A 21,914-nucleotide genomic window follows, 5' to 3' on the forward strand; every position below is an offset into this window, starting at 1 on the left:
AGAGTTTTGTGCAATTCCCAATGTCTTTTGTTTGACATTTATGGTAGATTGTTTTGCACAGTTTTGTAACTATTGAATGTCTGAATTCTTTGAATTCTTTTGAAAAAATGGCTATTTTACATCTGAAATGTTAAAATGTACCTTTAAAAATGTTCTTATATAAAAAGACATATTTTAATTCTATTTTTTAAAAAATCCTTACAGATCTTGATTTTGATTTGGTTTTACCAAAAGAGTGGAACTGGTTTTTCTTCTACAGTCCGCAAGTTTTAGCAAAATTTCCCATTCCTAAATTTAAAAAGCAAGCATGAATAGTTTAAAATGTAAAATTGTGTACATTTAGTATAAATCTTTTACTTAGTTCTATACCACATTCTATTACAAATCCCTTTTTCTTTCTTTATTATTTTTGAAAAAGCTTAGCTTTTCCTTGAGCATTATTTAAAGAAATAGTTTGTATTAATTGAAAGGAGCTGCAGCATATCCAAGGCAAATTCCTCTAATTTTTCTTGTGTGATGCATCCTGCATCATTTGGCAGGATGCATCACACAAGAAAAATTAGAGGAATTTGCCATGATATGGACTTCCTATAAGTGGAACAGCAATTTAAACTCTATGACACAAAATTCCTCCACAATTTTATATAATCTTACAACTGCCTTACAGCTCTCAAAATTTAATTTTAATTCCTGAATGACAATACTTTTCAAAATATCTTAGCAGTTCCATGTAAAAGTTGAGAACGCACAAATCCACAAAATGTGCACCAGTACCCTTTTCCAGATGATTTTATGGAATAATAGACATCCTCCAGCAAATTAATAAATATTAGTGGAGGATGCAATGCTCAAGAAATTGCCAAACACCCAATGGCTGCACACTGACATCAGCTGGTAACTGTGAAGGAACCTAAGGGTAAAGCATGCAAGACATACTACTAACTATCAGTTTTATCTTCTTACTGATGCATTAATGAACATTCAGATATGCATGACAAATTTAAATTTAGTGTACATCAACAATCTACAATACCAGAAAATGTTATTATGACATTCATAGAGATTAATTTAAAAAACCTTTTGAAAACACTGTCAAATTTTGTTCTAGCTTTCAAACAGTATAGAAGTTTTACCTGATCAAATACTTTAGAAACCACATGCTTGTCCAGAACTGGGATGTATTTTGTACTGTGAAGGACAGTTGTAGGAGCTAAGGCATCCATGATGGTGAGTCTCCTAGCAACCAAGCCATGGGTCTTTAACCAAAGAGCTGAAGAGACATCTAGAGAGCTAGAAAAGAGAGACTGTAAGATGTAGCTCAAGGTAGAAACACATTTGAAAGGTTTGAAATGACTGAAGAAAATATGTAAACTGTAAGTTTTGTTGTGCATTCATATATGCACACACATACCTTTCAGATGCCCCTTTCACAGTCTGCATTTTCAAATCTAAGAGAAAACATTTGCATTTTGTTATTTCAGAGGTTTTGTGCACACAAAAGTATGCCTAAATTAGTCGCCATATAATAGCATCATTTTTTATTTGAGCCTACAAGCAGCATCATGTACAACAACTGTAAAACATTTCAGTTGCTAAATTAATCAGTGAAAATTAGTTTTAGTTTCCTTGCCTTCCTGGTGCATGATCAATAGTAACAGTGCTACTACATGCCTCATGAGCTCTAATCAGCCAGAGAAGAAATTTATAAAATAGGAAGGCAATTTGTTTTTTAAACTGTAATTTGTTTCAGTTTATTTATTTTTGACCAAGACCAAAGATTACCCAGCTTATTTCCCAAGTCAAGATGTAACACCAAGTACTACCACTAATGAGATGGCCAGGAGTAGCTAATTTAAGGTACACCACTACGAAAAGCTCTATAAAATATATATAAAAAACTAAACATAAGATGCTGAAATGTAAAAAAGTCAAACATCTTCAAGTGTCATAGGTAAGGTTTTAGAAGTACTTAGATGTATCATAAAGTTCAGAGTTGGACTAATTACTGAAAGAAATTAATATTATCTGGATGTATCTCTAAGTCCCATTGAAAACCCAGTTGTAAAAGGCTAGTTTGAGAACTGGCAGGAGTCTGAACACAGCTGTAAGGACACTCTCACAATACCCAACTTCATCTCTGTTGAGTTTCAGTTCTTTGTACTGCAGATCTGCACAGCTTTGCCTCAAATGAGGCACCATTAGTTACAAATGTAATGGGAGAAACCTTACCATCTTCCCCAGTCAGAGCTTCTTGTTCTGTCAACTTGCCTTTGAAATTGGTTGTACATTTCCCACCCTTTTTGACAGAAAAACTCTTTTCCTCTGGAGACACTCCTTCCTCTGGGCTTTCTTCCCTAAATTTCACACTACGGTTCAGGAATTGCAGCAGACTTGACTTTGTTTGATCTGTAGTTGTTGAAAGGGAAAGAAAGGAAGAGCTAACTTACTGCTCAGATTTTTGAGTTCTTCTTTGATATTCAATTTTTAAGTGATTGCCTACACAATACATCAAGCAGAAAACTACTTCAGTGCTAAGTTGTGCTGTGAATTTTCCCCAAAGATGAGGGTTTATTTTACTTCAGCTGGGCAAGTTTAGTTTCAGACTGCATCCAGGACGCTTCCAGGAGAAATGTAGTATTATGGGTGTAGTAAGGGGAAACATTAGTGTAAGTAATGCTGTAATTGGTAAAATATAGATCACCTCTTCATTCTTGCCAATTATGTACTTAGAATAAAAAGAGATTAGGGTTCAATATCTACTGTTAAAAAACTTTTTACAGAGCTTTCTAAACATTCTGCTAAAATAGCTACTTTTTCATGGCAGGGCCTGTGACAAAGCACATATGAGCAGACATTTGTTTGTCTGTTTTCACCAAATAAGTAGGATGGCTGAAAAGTAGTGATGAAGAGAAGTTTAGATTTTCAAAATGATGATTACTTAAGTCAGCAAACTATTAATTTGTTCCCAAAATGAGGGATGATTTTTGCTATTTGCAACAGAATCTTTTCAAGTTAGTAAATGAATTCTGCTGAGAATTACAGCTCATATGAGTCTCACCTGCATATAATGCTTTCTTTCTTTGGGCTGGACTGGCAGCAGTGCTTTGCCTGGTTTGCTCACGTGATGGCACTGATGGTTCTTCTGAAGCATAGCATGGCCTACTCCTAAGAGAAGTACTCTGCTCTTTAATGTGTTTAGAAACAGGGACACAGTGTGTGTCTGCTTGTGATTACAGCTTGTAAGTGACAAAAAGAAATTACAGCAAATATATAACACCAGTTTGAATAACACTAAGCTGAAGTTCTCTGGCAAATTAAACACTGATTTCAAATGCTTTGAACAGTGCAAAATATTTTCTGTTATACTAATATGCATTTCAAAGGAGAGTTCAAAGCAGGTTAAAATATTCTTAGATTTTTTAATTTTTTAAATGTAATTTCTTAGTTTATTTGAAATATGTTCATTACTTTTAGGATAACACTCATGTATTTGGAATAAGAACAGAATGCTCTCTAATAGCTACTTTGAATCCCAGGGCTAAGTAACTACCATTAGCAATGAGAATATCTGCCACACACATACACATATATATAGATACACACATATGTATGTGTCCCAGCATTAATAAAAAATGTAATATGCAAATTCTGAAATAAGCACTTAAAAATATTTTCATACTGGACATCCTACCTTCTCTTTCATACATGAAATCATAACATCACTGTCCACTTGTAATAATTTTTACTTTATTTTCATTCTTTTACTGTTTTAAATAGATTTCTGTCTTAGAAATCTGATTTCTTTTAATGCATTTTTTAATGATTTTAGTATCACTGCACAAATAAATACACATATTTGTATGTGTATATTTGTACATAGTTCATGTTTTAATCAGCTTATTCTAATGAGGTATCAAGGCAGCTGTACTTAGATGACAATAATTTTTCATGAATTCTCTAGGTCAGAGGGACCAATTTTACCACATGTTGGAGACAAAAAAATCATTTCCCCTCTTTGCTTTAATTATTCGTAATATGTTGAGACTATTGGTATATTTGAGATAATTTTGTTTCAGGCATCACAGTATTAGTTAATTTTTCCAGATTTTTCTTTTCCATTACCCTGAGAGTAACAAAGCAACAACATCTTTTAAAAAGGAAAAATGTAAGAGATAGTTCACACCTCTCATTAACATAATAACACAATGAGGACATACTTATTCTCTGGATAATTTTCTTCACTACAAGAATTCATCATCAGACTTTTCTCATGAAAGGTCTTCACTTTCTCTAGATCTTTCTCTCCTTGATCAATTTCTCTTTTCAAAAGATATATGTCTTTATTCTAACAAAGAGAAAATCAAATCTTTTAGTACAATTACTCCAAAATATCTTTCATTTCTGAACTGAAATGATGCAAGTTCTGATAATAATTCTGAATAATGATTCAGGACAGCTTCCAAATTTTGTATACTTTTTCAGGTAGGCTCTTGTGCTTGGCATTATAGCCTTTCAAATTATTCTTCCTCCCTAGGAAAATGGCAAGCATTCCCTAACTAGCCAGTTACCCCTTGAGATAGGAACAGCTGTATTTCTGAATAAGGTAATGAAGTCACTAGCTCCACTCATTTCAAGCAAGCAAGAAAATAAGCACATAAATAAAACACAATACAAGATATGTACACTACAAGGTACATTGCCTGTTATTCTACAGATCTCAGCTGTATCACATTGTATTCCCAGGCCCAAGGAAGCAAAAACCATACTCTTCAGATGCACACTGGAACTGACTAGGAATCATTTAGGCTAAAGGAGGAAACGGGAAGGAAATTCCAACAATGATCCCTGTACAGCTCCCACAGGACCACAGGCTCCCATGTCCAAGTCTGGAGATGTACAACACAGACTCTGGCCCTCATTTTTCCAACATGAGCAGTGTCACACAGTCCACACCAGCAGAATCACTGAAATTGCCCAGTACAGTGACATTTTTCAAAAGCTGGATTATTTTCACATCTTCATTCTAATTGGTGTCTGTAAAGTTCAAATTTCCCAGTACTGTCTTGTCCTCATAGTTCAACTACCACCATTTCTGAAATCTATGCAATTAGTTCACTGAGTGCTAATTTTAATTAAAAGCAAGAATATGTTTCAAATGGGTGTTTCTGTTAGTCTATTCAGAAATTTCCTCTTGTGGATTGTTGAGCTGCTCAGTCACACTTGATAAATGATTGCTATTCTACTTATCTTACTTATAGATCTCTCCCGTGCAGCTACTGTAGAACAAACTTGTAACAAAAATCCATAGAATCATTATCATTCAAATTCAGCTCTGCATTCTCTTATTTATTAACAGGATACAAACCATGCTTTCATTTTAAACAGTAACTTATTTCTGAAACAGCATAGATGACATGTTCCTTCCAGAGCTGATTCGGTCTACATGTACTTTTAGGTTTTAGTTTTCATGAGGGGTCATCAGGAGACGGATAGTGTGTTTGCAACAATAGCACTACAAATGTAATTTGCAGAATATTTAACCTTTTTTGTTGTTGTCTAGAAAAATTTTGCAAGAAAACAATCATGTTATTGCTTTCATATCACATCAAATCTGACTAGGATTAACCCTCTCTTTTAAGAGTAATCTATTATAATATGAAATCACAATAGTGCTAGTCATGTGGCTTTCCAAAGTAGCATGAAGCAGCAAATATATTGATTTTCAGATACTCACAAAAATAAACTCTGGAGTATCAGGATCACTCAAATAAATGTTGTAATAATGAAACCGTCCCTGTGTTGTAGTAGATAGATCATACAAAAATTTATTGGCTTCTATATCATCACAGTTGAAGGATACAGTATGGATGGGAATTTTACAGTGAAGTTGGACTTCAGCCAAAATTATCTGGGGGGGCTGAAAATCAAAAAAACTTTATGTTAAAAATGTGGCATCTAGAAACATATTCATCAAAGCATGGAGAATTTGTAACAATTTAATCAGTTGTTCTGTTGCTGAGATACAGATATAGATCAGTTAAAAGTATCCACTTTATACAGATTGCTATTTCAATCAGAAATTAGCTAAATGAGCTAATTTAAAACTGAGTTTGAAAGACTGATAAGTGCATTAAGGCACATGATGTAAATTGTAATAAAATCAGTACTCTTTGTTTCTGAAGTTTTAAAATAAATTACTAATGTTTAGGAAATTAAACTACTACATTAGTGTTTAGCATCACTGGATATATCTAAAATATTTTTGGAAGTATATGAGTGTGGATCTTCTTAAGAAATCGAATTAGTTCAAAGAAAAGTTAATTCAATAGCAGAAAACAAAGTAGAGGCTGAGAAAATAGGAAAGCTAGTTTCCTCCTCCCATAAAGAAATAAAAATTAGGTGAAAAAGAAGATCTACCATCTCCAAAAATGCTGAAGGATCTGGTAGAAAAAAATTATTGACTCAGTTCAAAATTCTGATAACATTTCAGTTGTTCAAAATACTCAAAAATCTTGACAAATTAAGTAATGTTTGCAATATAATACTTGTGTTGGTTGAACTTTAATACTTAAAACCAACATCTGCCATTTCCTTTATTTAACTGTTAAAAAGGTATAAAAAGACATTATTAACAAGGTAAAAAGAAATTACTTATTCCCTAATTTTGAACTTAATAAAAATATTAAAAATAAGAATATGAATTGTACATGAAGCCAAATTATTCTTTGGTAAAATATTAATTTATGCTCTTAGCCAGAAAAACTGTGAAACAATGCCAATCAACATCCAAGAGACTCCACAAGACTCAGCACTGCAGGTATGACATTCATCTCATAATTCCAACTGCTGACACCTCTTTTCTGCATTCTCTGTTTTCTCATTTTGAAATACCTGGTCAGGTCTCCCATCAGTCAAGAGATAAATAGCCTGAGTGTCAGTATCAGCAAGAGCAATCTGGAGAGCTTTGAGGGTATTTGTGGAACTTCCAACCTAAGAAACCAAAGAGAAAAAGACCAAGAAACAGCTATAAATACAAACAATTCTTTGCATCTGTTCTTAAATTCATAATGACAGTGTACTGATTTAAGGGATAATACAGAACCAAAATGACTAATAAAATGGTGAAAACATTTATGTCATGTAGCTAACAAAAGCTAAGCAAGTGTCAATGTAAAATAAATTGATACCAGATTGGTATTCAGTGCTTATGCAAACACACAAAAGAAAAATGCTGGCAGCAGCAATCTGAGCTGTACAAGCGAAAGCAATCACTAAAAGACAATAAACAGATAGGAAGATGGAAGACAAAAGATGCATTCTCTTCGTTTTTACCACTGATGCTCCTGCTTGCCAACTCATCACACTCCCCTGAAACACATATTTTACCTAATCAAACAGTTCAAAAGTTCCTCGAAAGAGTTGCGCAAATTTATATCCCCAAAACTGGTAAAGGAGTTCTTGGTTTTCCAAACATGTTTTTCCAGACTCTCTCCCATCTACCCCTTTCACACATTTATGTAAGTATTATTTATACTTTAGCACAAAAATGTTAGCAACAAAACATGCCTAGCAAACTAATGCTGTGCTCACTAAAAATTTCCACTGGAGTAATAATAGCACTTTTCCTATGTCATTCACATACTCAGTGATCATGATCTGCCTTTCTTCTTTTTACACTAAATTCAATTAAATGCATTTCATGGCTTAGGAACCTAAGCCCTACATTTTGCATCTTAGCTGTCCACCTTTCAAACATTGTGTACAAAACCTTCCAAACTAAAGGAACATGTAAGGTTTACCAGTATAAAAAGCATTTCATCAAGTCTTAGTCTTTTATGGAACCAAAACAAAACCTCTAAAAAGATAAGAGTCTGTTTTATGCTTGTATAACACCTGAGTACTGTTCTGGAGGGCAGTGAGGATTGTAGTGGTGTAAGAAGAGATTCAGCATCCATGGATATAATGCCTTACAGAAGATAAATATACATATCTAACATTGACCCATACATGCAAATATATGCTAAGAGATATCATTATTTCTTCAGTCCTATAAACTGTGTTAAAATTTCTTCCAGTCCTTCCCACAAGGGCAAAGGAAATCAGGTGAAATGGAATAGAAGGTACATTCTGACAGTTACTCTTTATGACTACATAAGAGTGTATGGGCCAGGCAATGTGATAGCTCATCTACCTAATTGTCTTATCTTCTGACCCACAAGCAATTCTTATCAGTACCCACTCATAAGAAATAACCAGCCAAAGTCGTTAAATTTATCTAATACTCCTGATGTTTTAGAATTTATAAAGTTTTTGAAATATCGCTCATTACCATGTTTAAATTGGCCCAACTGATTTAAAACAAATCAGCTTCCTTCATTGCTTTTTACATCATAGGAACATAGGGTGGATGCTGATGATGTGCAGAAAATAACCCTGTACCTTATGGTAAAGGTTTAAAAGAAAGTAACTCCATACCTTATGGTTCATTTTAGGTTTCTCAATTGCTACTGTTACAAACAAACACCAGTTTTATCAGTGTTTAAACAACAATGACATATTTCAACTATATGACAGTACTACCACTAAAATTTTAGATGTCATTACATTTAAAGGATTTTTAAGGAGCAGTTAGTTACTGTTTACAGCTCTGCTTCCTTATTCATAATCTTGGGACCAAAGAGCATAAAATGGGATCAAAGGATCTACGCTGAATAATATTCCAGAGCAACCCTCTGTTCATTTCACCTTCACTGCAAAGACAGCTTTTTGATCTCAGACTGCAAGGCTTAAAAGAGGTTAAAAGGTCAGAAGCACATGTCATCCTTGAAAGAAAGTAGCCTGTTCTTGTGCCATTTCCTACTCCATTTCAATATCTAGATCTCAACTTAGAATGAAATTTATAATCTAAAATTCATACTTTTATGAATAATGATGGAAAAGGCCATTCACTAATGCATATACAAGATGGTATCAAAATATGGTAGTTCAAAGTATTATTGAACTTTCATGATGCTGTACAATATACATGACTTAAGCAGACAAGTTTTCAAGCCTCAAGGAGGACAGCAAAATAAGACTAAATGAGCTCAGTTACAAGTGTTCAGCTGCTCAGGGAGGCCACACTAATACCTCCTTTTCTCTGTGTGTTGGTCTGTTAGTGTTTTCTGAGAATACCAAGTTATTGATCTTGCTTTGTAGTCTCAGAGGTATTATGTTGCTTACCCAATTCCCTCATCCCCAGGAATCTCGTATTAAGGCTGAAGAAGAGCTGTCACAATGCTGAGAAGTTTTATTACATGAACATGGGGGTTTGTGCCAGAAAACATAATGTGGGATGTATCTATACCTTTGCATGACTGATTTTTAGTCCTGTGTTCATAACATTGCTGTCCACATTTAATGGTCCTAAAGCTGCTGATAGTTACAATATGGCGGATCATTGTGACTGACTACAAGCAGTTCTGCTTTGTTTCAGGGAAAAACACTCAGATTTTGGCCACTGTCAGAGAGAGAATACTGGGTAGATAGATGTTTGGTCTGAGTATGTTTGTTCTCATGTTTCTATGGCACCTAAACTAGAAATGCTTTTCCAGTTTGCTGGCTTTGGTCTCCTGTACCACCTCTGAGCAGTAAGTTAGCCAGCAACACCTCTCATCCATGCAGCAGCCCTGCAGCAAGAATGACAAATTTAAAAGCAGGGTCTGAGTGATCACAGGATCCCTAGGGAAGTCAAATTGGCCAATGCTCACATTTTGGCTACTAAACATAGCAAGCTGCAAGTTGAATTAATATGATTTCCTAAACAGGTCCATTGTTAAAGGATTATTATATCTGGCAAATACATTGTATTCAGATCTACTTAATTTTATCCATCATCTATATTGTCAGCTTACTCAAGTCAAAGACAGTCTATGCAAAATCACCCCAGCTATACAGAAAGTGGAGAAACATACACAACTTTGAACAAACAAAGAAACAAACACACTTTATTAAAAACTCTTTGTAATAATTAGCTGCTGTATTACCTCAAGCCCTTTTATCCAAAGCCAAGCATCTTGCAAATTTTCCTCATTAACTTCAACAAGTTTCTCTTGCCATGCCACTGCTTGGGCACTAAATTTCACAAAGTTAAATCTCTTCTTGTGTCTCAGTTGCTCCTGCAGGAGACAGCATCTGATTTTTATCTACTATTAAAAGAAATTATACTTGTATCCTGAAATACTGAGTAATAGCAATTATTTTAATTATTATATAATTAATGATATTATTGCAATAAATTATAACATATTAAAATATGTTTCTATTTTATTATTATATTAAATTATGTTTAAAATATGTTTATATTTTAATATTATTACTGTAATAAAATTAAAATATATGGTGTCCAGAGAGACATAGAAAGCTAGAGACATTTATTGCTTGCAACTATTAAGATTGCTTGAAATTCCCAAAGTAAGTCTCCATATACTCATATTTCTCAAACAATTTAAACAGCAAATGTGTAGGAGGGCATGAAAGAGAGAGATGAAACCAGCTATGATCAGTGGTGTAAGAAAGAGATTACCACTGCTTACCAGAGGAAATTGAAACCAGAAATAAAGTAAGATATCATTTAGAGGAGGAGAACAAGAATCATATAAAGAGCACCGGCAAGAAGAACTAGGACAGCAGGAGAAAATCAAGACTTTGCTGAAGCTATTTTTGGACAGAAGTTATAAGTTAGGGAAGATTTGTGCAAGCAAGTACAAACTTTCAGAGCCTGAAGTCTTTGCTTCCCTTTCATCATAATTTGTGTGCAGCTTCCTGTGAAACCTTCTAGCACAGTATCTAAGATATTTCTAGTGCTGATCTACTTAGAGGACCACAAAATACTATGTCCCATGACTTGAGCACTTAGCTCAAAAATCTCTCTGTCATACTTTCAATTTTTTAGTCCTACCAATGATTGCTATCAATGCCAGACTAAATTCTCATCTCACTTACTTCTCTTAGGACTCAAGAAATTTAAAATTAATCATGTCTCTGAAATAATAATGAAGGCTTAGGTGACATCATTGTAGACCTCTAACCATAGAAAAAACAATCCTTTCTTTGTTGTGTCTCCCAGTACTCACAGCTTTTGAGGTACTCCTGCACTTTGCCAGTCCCTGTGCAAAGTTCTGAGTCACTGTAAAATGCAAGGAAGTCAAAAACATTCTACACCCTCTATTGTAGAAGCATAAAAGTGAATCTAGAACACTCATTACAAATCACAACAAGCCAATGGAATTGAATGACACTGCTTAAAAGTGAAAATGAAAATGCCAAAAGGCATTTCATTGCATAGCTTGTTTTTGATTTGGCTTTTTTTGCTGTTGTTGTTGTTTGCTTTTTAGTTGGCTTGTTTTTCTTTTCTTTAGAAGTGATGTGGCTTGAGGGAAAGAATGACCTAAGCAATTTTAATTTTTAATATTTTCTCTTGCTTTTTTCAAATAGTTGTATAAATAAGGGGAAAATATAAATTCTTAATTAAAAAATGAGTGCATGAAGAAAAATCTAAATATTTTTATAAAGCTGCTGTTTTCAAAAAAAATTTTAAAAATAAAGAAAAAGTAGAGTAACAACTATCCAGAAAAGATCAGTTTACTCTAAAATGTTCCTCAGCCTTCAGAGTCATCCCTTTATCATACCTGCATTAGCTGAAATATTTTTTCCTTCACTAGTGGCAGCTTGTTTTTCATAGACTGGGATGTATCAATAAGAATACAGATATCATCTTCAAACACATTCCCAAAAAGCCCTCTGCTTCCTTGTTGAAGCCACTTAATCCTGGGGGAGGAAAAAAAATCAAAACCTGTTCTGTAACATCTTTGGAGCTCTGTGTATCAGAATCTGAGAGGTAGGATCTTTTTGTCACTGCCATACTTCTTATTCTCTTTCCCAAAGGACCTGTTAGTAGTGACTGTCAGAAGCCCTTGATGAATCAGTCCCCTGTCCCTACATCACAAGACATTTTTAGGTTTTTATTAGTTTTTTATTTCAATAGAAAAAAATACAGCACCTTTCTAAAGTCAGGTATCAGGTAGTTTGGGCTGGGAAATCCAACATGGAAGCAACATGGAACAAGTGGTATAACCATGGTCCCTGTATCTGTTTTCCAGACTCATCTCAGTCAATCATTTAAGCCTATATTACTGTGGCTCCCTTCTCAGGAAACCACTTGAGAATCTCTTCTCCAAGGAACTTAAGCACTTCAAAGAGCCTTAATATAACACAGATGCTTCAATGGTTTGTGGACCTTGAGCCTTAAATACAGAGTTTGATTTACATTTTAAACAGGACTGGGATGTGCCAGCCAGTAAAATACATGCACACATACTGCTCTGCACAAGAACATTTCCTCGGTAATGGATGCAGCAAGTCCAAATCTGATTTCCCTTGAGAGTCATACAATACTTATCTACACTGAAACAGAGACATTTAACACATGGAACATCATGGCCCTGGGAAAAATATACATCTCCACAGAAGATTTCAGAAAAGTTCTTACATGGAAATATAAGGATACTGCTAGAGTAGCTACTGATATATATTTTGTCATTAGTTATTTCACCCCAAGTGTTTGACGAGGTCTACCAAGACTTTTTAAACTTCAGATGAAACATTCGAAACAGCAATCTTGATTTGGATTTCAAAAATTCATGCTCACCACAACTGCTTATCTCAAATTTTCCTTTGACAGTATGTAATTGTTATCCTAAATACAGTAATATGAAGGTAAACTAGAAGGAATAACACAACTCTGTTTGACCTTGCTAAATATAATCAGATTGTTATATTTTTGGCTGGAAAGGAGAAACAAAATTAAAAATTCACCAATAATATAAAGGTTCACATCCTTCTTTTTTGAGTGAGGCATCTTGTTGTCCTAATATACAAACAAGAGGGCAAATTTTTTTTTTTCTGTTCTACAATAGGTTTTCCTTAGACTACCTATTATTTTGTAGATGTCATACAAAACCTAAGTGTCCATATGGCTGAATAAATCTGAATTACACAGCTAGTTTGATCAGTGAACTTGTGATCAGGTGCATTACTGACTCTGATCTAGACTGTTCAAACTTGTCTTCAACACAAAATTACAAAAGGGCAGATAAACACCATCAGTACAGGCACAAGCCAAGCTGTGCTTCTTGGTGTCACAAGGGATCCTAGGTACACAAGATGAATGTTCACTAAATTTTACTGATTATTCTTGAAGCTGTCTGCCACCTTATAGCCCAAATACTTTTTGGCACTTTTAGTAGTAATTCAAAAAATGTGCAGACTGACTTTCACACCTGTGTTTCAGAAGGAGAACAAAAGTTCAAAATCTCAATCAGTTTTCTTCTATGGCTACTAAGAAACCCAACAAAAAAGATTCTGATTTAAAATAGACTTCTGGCTTCGTACTGCCGCTGTCAGTTTACCAACCACTTCAACTTATTATGACAGTAAATGTCAAACTTTTCAACACTCATGTAAAGTGATCAAACTGATTTTATGTGAAAGAACACAAACCTTCCTTCCACTTGTCTGAGAGCTGTCCTCATTTTCTCTTTGTACTGCTTATACTTCTCTGTAGTAACATATACATGAACTACAGATCCATCTTTCCAGAGGGTATGTACAAACTTGTCACAATATCTTGCATGAATTATCTTCCTCTTTGTCTCCTACAGGAAAGAAAAACACATTTCATGTGGAAAACATATTATTTTGCAGTGTCTTTAATATTTGGGGAACAAACTTCAAAGACATGCTTGTTGCACGTGAACAGGAGTAGAAATAAACATAGGATATGGTGTTCACAGAATTTGCTCCTATAAAGATTCAATAGAAAGTGGTTTTATTCTTGCAGCTAGCAAAAACCAGAAGCTTACCAAACAGTCAATAGTAAAGCTTGAGAAAAACAAATAGAAGACAAATTAATCCAAATTTTCTTAACGAACTAGAGGACACTGCAGCATCTGAGACTAACACATCCTCTAAAGATAACATGAAATCTTTGCCCTAGCCCACAGAAATACAAAGAAAACCAAGGCATTGATTAAGCCAGTCCTGATTCTTCCTTTCAGAATGTATGTGAACCAGCAAGAAGTCCTTAAAGCAGTCATTCTCAAAGAGCTCTTTGAGACATTGTTATTCTGTCTCAATAATTAATAATCTGATTTTAACAAAAAATACAAAACAACAACGCCATACACTATATGATCACTTTATCCATCAACCAAGTTTTCCAGTTTTAAAAGAAAAAATAAACAACTCATAGGACATGAGGGAAAATGAACAATACTCACAGCATCAGTTTGTGAACGTTCAACCTCTGGTTCAGTGTTTATGCCAACAGGCCCATCTACATGGTGAAAAACACTATCAGCAAGTGCATCATACAGTGTGAGCTTCTGAGCTTTCAAGCCATATGTCTGCAACCACTTCTCAGAAGTCAAATATTCATCAGTTATATGTTTTGATAATGGATGATCACCTTTGTCTGCTAATAAAGAAAATTAAAAAAATCTCCTATATAACAGGGTTCATTTTGCATAAGCTATTTTCAAAACCAGACTGATACTGGAATCAAAATTTTCAAACTTGTTCTACTTATTCTGATAGCATTGGAGCGAACAGATATTTCTATTATTTTTAATAGTCTATACTTTGGCTGTGGGTTTTTTTCCTTATCAGAAAACTCACTGCAACAAACTTCTTTGTAATTAGAAAAAAAAACCACCAGAAGACAGGGAGCAAAGACAATAAATAGTGAGAGGATCAACATAAAAAACCAAATTTTCTTAGTAGCTGAATTACAAAATGCCAGAAAGTAATACTGAATAAGATGTCTAACTTCAAGGAGATTCATTTGAGAAAATGAAACAACAGAAGATATAATTGAAAATACAGTAAAGACCATAACATTAATTTGTTTAGAGATGGCTATTTAAAGTAAAAGGCAAACTACAATGTCATATTGTTTCACAAATTTTCTAAGGACTATTTTAAGGTAGGACACTGCACAACTCTGGACACCAGTATTGCATACAGATAACACACATAAAATAATAGGATACAGGATTCTTCACTGACTCATCACTATCCCAATAAACCACATCAATACCAAATCACAAGGCAGTGGGTCCCATAGCAGGGTGAATTTATTTTATTACACTTTAATTTTGGTAGACCAAGGTGGTATAAATGTCTACTCAGTTTAGATGCAGCTACAGTGACCACACTAGTGAGATCCTGAGCCTGTAAATAAACCTACGGAGGCATCTACTGCCCTTACACACACAGAGATCAGCCAACATCAGGGCAGGTGCACAATCAGAGTCTGTTCATGTGGAAAACTTTGCTTTATGATTGCCTGTGGTCCTTAGAACAACTGTCACAAATGTGTTCACAAAGTTTTGAAAAGAAAACTGTTGTTTTCTTTCTCCCACATGCTTTGCATAGAGCATCTCCATTTTTGCAGGACTGAGTAGCTTCTCACTGTCCCTTGTTAAAGCCTTCCAGAGCAGAAGTTCAGAAACCACCTACACTTCTGTCTCCAACAGGGCTCAATCCAATCAGTTTGCACAGAACAACAAATGAGCATGTGCTAGGTCAGACACAATGGCAGAAACTATGGGCTGAATGAACAAATGTAGGTGTTCCTCTATGTGTCTTAAGACAGGAGTTGTCAGAGTGCTTATTCTGAATAGTTTTCAGATCTCTGCCCTTGACAAAAATGCAACCCCACTGCTTCTTCCCTTTATGTGGAATGAACTAGCTACCAGGTTGGAGGCTATCCCAAGAAGACTGTGATAGGAGAGGGATAAGGTATTTCACCAGCACTGTGTAGAAAAAAATGAAGATTTACTGGTTCAGGCAGACAGGAAGACATCACAAAAAACACCCCAAATACTTTCTATATCCTAAAATCCAGGTAACTTCTAAACCTAGTCACTGGTAAACTAAAAATGGTGTGTTTCAGCCTGAGCTGCTAAACTTTGGCAAGCTTAAACCATAGTAAACAGAGATTTGTACTGGAAAGTCTTAAGCAATGCTAAGTTTAGATAACTATTACAGTGCTATATAGACACATAGGTGCTATACCCTGTATACAGAAATTTTTGAGAAAATAATCCTCAAACTGATGTGCAATCAAAACTGTTCACGAAAAAATGTTGATCATTAATACAATGGTAGCTGTATTTCTTATGAAAGAAACATAAATTATACCATCTTGAGAAGCAGGTTGGTCAGATTCTGATAAGATTTCCTGAACTTGTCTCACTGTACTCTTGGCTTCCTCCAGCTCTTTCCAGATCAAAAACACATCTTCACAGACACCAGCCACTGCAAGAGAAATAATAAATAGAACTTCACATTTTTATACAATTTCAGCTTTTTGTAACTCCTCAATCACAACAAAGTCATTGGTATACCCAGAACTTGCCATATAACCTTGTTTTCTTGAGGTCCCGTTGCAATGACAAATGCTGTTCCCGGGCAGACTTCAAAAAAAAGATTCAAACCTGGCTCCAGGATATGAGAGGTGCTTAGCATATTGGAGCTAACCTCCAAAGTTGGCCACAGATTGTTCCCACAGAGGAAGCAAATACATTTTAACACTCTTGGAAAATAATAAGGAAAATCCACAATGAAATTCACTTGTTGCCCCTGGACTTCATTGCAAAACTTGGCTCGAAAGAGTAAACTCAGTTTTGACATTTGAAAGAGAAGACAGTTTTGACTCTTTCCACATCCTAAAGTACATAATTAATTTTATTTAAACCTTCCTTCCCTGATGACTATCTAATTAAATTTTGCTAAAGATAAATTTAATTTCCTCCCAACAATCTTCAACAGTCATAAACAAATGTTACCAAAAAAAAATTACTACCTAGCTATATTTTCAAAAATAATTAGAAAGATCCAAAACTGGAATTAAGACAAGGTTTTCTCAATTTCAACAGATATGTCTTTCTTGAAAATAATAAAAGATTTATTTATTTCATAAAATAAATTACTAAAATTGAGACACCTTGTATACCTAAGCAGTAGGATTGCTATTAAAAATGTGTTAAATTAGGTTACTCTCAGAGTTTAAACTGCAATATTGGACACTGCAGAGAAACCGTGTGCAGTGTTAGAGTGAAAATCTAAAAGAAGCTGAATAATCAGCTATCCTAACCACAAATACAGCTTACAAACTATTGCAGATCACAACCTATTATGAATTGCACATAAAAATGCTGAACAAGGCAAACTATATCTTACCATCCAGTGGTTCAGCTAATATTCAGTGATGGTTCACTGTATGAAAGATAACATATGAAAATTTATCTACTAAAGCAGGTTGCCAGTTCTTTGATAAACTTTCTGAAAAAAATAATACCAATACTAGTACCAAAAATAATAAAATTATACAAATAATAACTCGATTTTAATTGTGAAATGCTTTCAGATTCCAACAAATATTTTGAATTGTGCTATTGTACACTGCCATCTCCTGGGACCTTCCTGCATTTCAAAACATCTGTTGCAGCCATTAGAACAAAGATCAACATTTCCTAAATCACAAAAAGCTTCAGTAAGGCAGATCATTCCACAACATAAAACACAAAAGGGAATTAAAAATTCCCCTCAGTCCGTAATCATTACCTGTTAAATTTAAGAAAAATATTCCCATCAAATATTTCAGAAAGAATTCTACTTTTATTTTATAAGCAATCTCTCCCCAGAAATGAAAACACATGGATTCACACCACACATGAACATAGTTCTAACTTTAAGGCTGTTAAGAATGCAATTCCAGTGGTGCTGTTTCCAAATAAATCTGGATATCCTCCACAAGCTGTCAATTACTGTCATCCAGATTTAATTTTATTAATATGTTAGCATTTTAAAATATTTTAAATAATTTGAAAATATTTAAAGAAATATTTAAAGAAACTTAACTACCTCTAAATCAATAACAATTATATCATTGTGTTGCTTCATTTCCTCTTAAGTTAATGATATGGACTCATCAGTTTTACAGGATTATTGTTACTGTCCCCATTAAGATAGGTGAATTGAATTGGTATTACATGAGAAGATATTTTTTCCTCATTTATGCTTGTAGCACAGCATGCCTTCCCTAAGCAAGTGTGCTCGATGTCACTTGCTACACAGGACAAATGCAGGCACCAAGAACTGCACATTGTAAAATTCCCGCTGCTTAAAACCTTTTTTCCAACAACATTTTTCCGGGATTCAACTGGGACATAAGCTTGCAAGCAGTGATATCCATAGCACTTTCTCTCTCTACACAGGAAGCTCAACTGCACCTCTGCCTCAGCCTCTTTTCCCCTGCAGCTAAGGAGTGGCCTGTGTCTTTCAAAATGGAACCCCCAAAATCAAAATCTACATGTAAAGCATAGCATCTTCTGGATGTGGCTCTCAGCTGTGGCCCATCTCTCAAAGCACATCTCTGGTAAATGACCAAGAAAGGCATGAACCTCATTTTGTTTAAATTCCCTCTGCTCAACCTCAGATGTGCCATTTTTGGGGGACCACCAACCAAAGAAAGTCACCCCTCTGGAGGGTGCAGTTCACAACCACTCCAAGCCACTGTCTCTTGTACACATTCAGGTACCCATGTCCCAGGCATCATCTTGCCTTAAAAAATTACTTTATCCAGGGAGAGAAAGGGCACTCCTGGCTCCCCCTGCCATGAAGAACTTTCCCAGCTGCTCTGGGGGGCAGTGTAAGAGCCAGACCTCTGGAGACCCCCCCAGATGTCATTCAAAACCCACTCCACTGCAATGGCAAGAGTGTGGCCACCAGTCACACACAAGGGGACTGGCCCGAACACCCTGCTGCACATGTCCAGCCTGGGCCAAGTGCAGTCAGTTTCCCTTGGTTCTCCCCAAAGCCATCCTGACCCTGCAGAGAACCTCACCCTGGGTAGTGTTCCAGGAGTGCCCTGCCCGCAGGTAAAGGCGTTTTTGCTCTGCAGAAGGGAGGGCCTAGGAAAGAGGAAGAGGATGAGCAAGGTTGTGGGGAGAGCCTGTGGCAAGGGGCAGAAGCATTTTGCTGACTCCCATGAACTGAGAAGCAAGATGTTAGATCTAAGCAAAACCACAACCACACTTGCACATGTACACGGAAACTCATAACTGCCCTCATTTCCATTTCCCAGTTATTTAACTGGCAGACAATCTCAAAAGAAGCAGCTTTTCCACATGTACCTCCCCACAAACAAACTCACCCGGTTTTACAAGTCACTGTAACCAATCTGATTTCCGTACTGCTAATGAAATAATCCTGCTTTGGGAAAAAAAAAAAAAAACCACAACCAAACAACCTACAAAATGTCCAAAATACCTACAATATCTTTGAAACAGGAAGCAAATACCAATACAAAAGCAAATCATGGAAAACAAAAGCATTTCTTAATTGTCTGAATATCTGACTTAAACCATGGAAGCAAGTAAATGCAAATATAAGGAAATAAGATCTGTCTGAAAATAAATGTGCTGGCAAGGGAAGGTGGGGAAATTGATTTTCTTCACTGCCAGTCCCTTTCTCAGCCTCCACGTGGCAGCAGAACACAGCAATATACCCATAGGCATTGATTTTTAAAATCTCCACTTAGAGGGGGATGAATGAACGCACAAAGAGGTGTAAGAGGGTAGTCCACAGCTTTTACCTGCATACTTGCCAGGTCAAACAGCACTGAAACTCACTGCAGTCAAATCCTGCCCCTTTTCCACTGGGCAAATGGACAAAGCAAATGAACTTTGCATCCCATGTGGAATCACAAAACAACTATCTGCATCATTCTCTACACATTAGCAAAGAGATTTGCCAGGCCAAGGTTAGGCTGCTAAAACTAGACAAAGCACATGCAAGAAAAAAGCAGAGGCAATGATCTTTGCTACAGCTTCTAGGAAAAGTAGCCACTCTTTTCTGGCTCTCCAAAGGGAGAGTTCAATCTTTCCCATGTCAGTGTACATAAACAGCGCAGAGTTCATTGACTTCAATGTCATACAGGAGAATGACGCTCTTACGCTTTCCTTTTTTAAACACAATAACCTGAAATATTCCCTATCATATTTCCCCATATGTGAAATATCAAGCACATCTAAGGACAGAGCCTTATATTGCTCACAAGGAGGTCAGACACTTTGGATTTACCACATCAGTAAAATCCTGATTTCAGTCCATTTGCATTTTCTCTACACTTGCCAGCTCATCTATTCCACCACACAGAAACCACTACACGGAAATTTACTGTTTCTGTGTCGGCCACCAAGGACCCTCTATTCATTTTAGGATCTAGTTCAAAGCACTGCTGCTTTTCAAGCACTATGTAGCACTTATCACCCTGTTACTCCAAGCAGATGACACAAGTGTGCCCTTTTTCAGAAAGACATCTTTTCTTCACAGCTTCCACCATTCCTTGCCTTCCTTGTCTTCGACTACCAACTTAAATGTCACCTCCTTTCCACTTATAATTTTAACTACATAACAAGATTGCTTAATTCTACAGCTTTTTACAGATGAATAAACTGCACAAAGAATGTAGGCAGAAGTGATAACAGGAAAATTAGTGCTGGATGAGGAGATATAATCACATTGGTGAAATAAGGCTTTATGTAAAAGCATTTCTCTGCCAGAAGTAAATCTGAGGCTGCCAGCAAAAGGACCCTAATTCTTTAACGAGTTACACCTGTTTTGATCTTGAGCACCCACTCAAAATGAGTGTCAAAAAATTGTTAGTTTATCACACTTGCTTTCCAAATGTCTACTCAAGATGCAAAAGAGGGGAGAATTGAGCTCTTATCTAAAATTTTAAATAGTTCTGACTTGTTTTGTTAAGCAGATGAAAAGGAATCAATGTAAAGATATCCAGTATTTGCAAAATGCTGATATTCAGTGGATACCAGAAACTATCAGATGTCGCTAAAACAGCTTTTCCAGTCCATATAACATGGTTATGAGTTTCACCCTCCAGATGTTGCATTCGTGGTGCAAAAAGGAGCATAATCAAAATATTCCTGTGCCTCCTTTTAGTTTTTAGAAACACCACATTTGGAGGATTAAATCTCTGGTTCATTCTCTATTTATTTCCTTGCGTAGTTTATGCCACATATCCAAGAACCAGTTTCAGAGCCCATTAGTGAGTAACCGACACTTTTATTTTTATTGCCTTATTACAACGTCCTTGAAGGAGTCTCTGAAACGAGAAATCAGACACAGACTAGAATAATGTCTTCAATGTGTTTTCTTTTCTGAAAGGACTTAAGATTCTGCATATGACTGAAACACTCCAATTGGCTGCCAGTGATGTCACGGCTGTGCTTGTAATACCCAGTAAATGCAGAAAGCTAATTGTGTTCCTTTTTAATGTGTAAATTCTACTCCATAATAGCAATAAGACACAACTGACAATGCACTTCAAGGGGATTACTGCCCTTTTGAGTGATTAAAGCTATTCAGCCTTCAGCTTTAGAAACAGTGGTGAGGAAGTAATTTCAGTCATACAGGAGCTCTAGGCTCATCTATTGAAACAGGCTGACTGCCCCAGGGGAAGAGGGAGGCAGCTCCCCCCATGCACACCCCCAAATGTGGTACAGCAAGAAAGCACTCACAGCAGACTGAAGGCAATCATTATACTGCTCTGCATTAGTATGAAACGACAGCGTTTTGAAGCAGACTCTGCTGCTGGTTTCTAAACTCTGCATGGGTGAGCCATGAGTGTCCTTTCATGACTCAAAAAAGCAGGTGATACCTCACTTCTTTATTTCTGGCCCTCACAATGCCTCTTTCTCTTGTGCTGTTATAATCATGATCCTAGTGAAGGATAGATTAGTATGCAAGAAACTTGATTACAACCCAAATATGGGCCACTCAGTCCAAGA

At 35.8% G+C, this 21,914-nt stretch overlaps 1 protein-coding gene across 1 annotated transcript in view; it reads right to left on the reverse strand.

Moving 5' to 3' along the window:
* VWA3B (von Willebrand factor A domain containing 3B) overlaps positions 1-21,914 on the reverse strand; it is a 56,329-nt gene that overhangs the window by 17,181 nt on the left and 17,234 nt on the right. The window contains exons 8-19 of the mRNA XM_058800349.1: positions 16,243-16,359; positions 14,319-14,515; positions 13,540-13,694; positions 11,670-11,808; positions 10,026-10,157; positions 6,892-6,990; positions 5,735-5,917; positions 4,218-4,345; positions 3,059-3,165; positions 2,230-2,406; positions 1,412-1,448; positions 1,134-1,290 (exon numbers count right to left, since the gene is read on the reverse strand). Of these exons, the coding sequence (XP_058656332.1) occupies positions 1,134-1,290; positions 1,412-1,448; positions 2,230-2,406; positions 3,059-3,165; positions 4,218-4,345; positions 5,735-5,917; positions 6,892-6,990; positions 10,026-10,157; positions 11,670-11,808; positions 13,540-13,694; positions 14,319-14,515; positions 16,243-16,359 (1,628 nt within the window). The remainder of the gene's footprint in view (positions 1-1,133; positions 1,291-1,411; positions 1,449-2,229; positions 2,407-3,058; positions 3,166-4,217; positions 4,346-5,734; positions 5,918-6,891; positions 6,991-10,025; positions 10,158-11,669; positions 11,809-13,539; positions 13,695-14,318; positions 14,516-16,242; positions 16,360-21,914) is intronic.

This window comes from Ammospiza caudacuta, chromosome 2 (assembly GCF_027887145.1).
Source record: "Ammospiza caudacuta isolate bAmmCau1 chromosome 2, bAmmCau1.pri, whole genome shotgun sequence".
Classification (NCBI taxonomy): Eukaryota; Metazoa; Chordata; class Aves; order Passeriformes; family Passerellidae; genus Ammospiza; species Ammospiza caudacuta.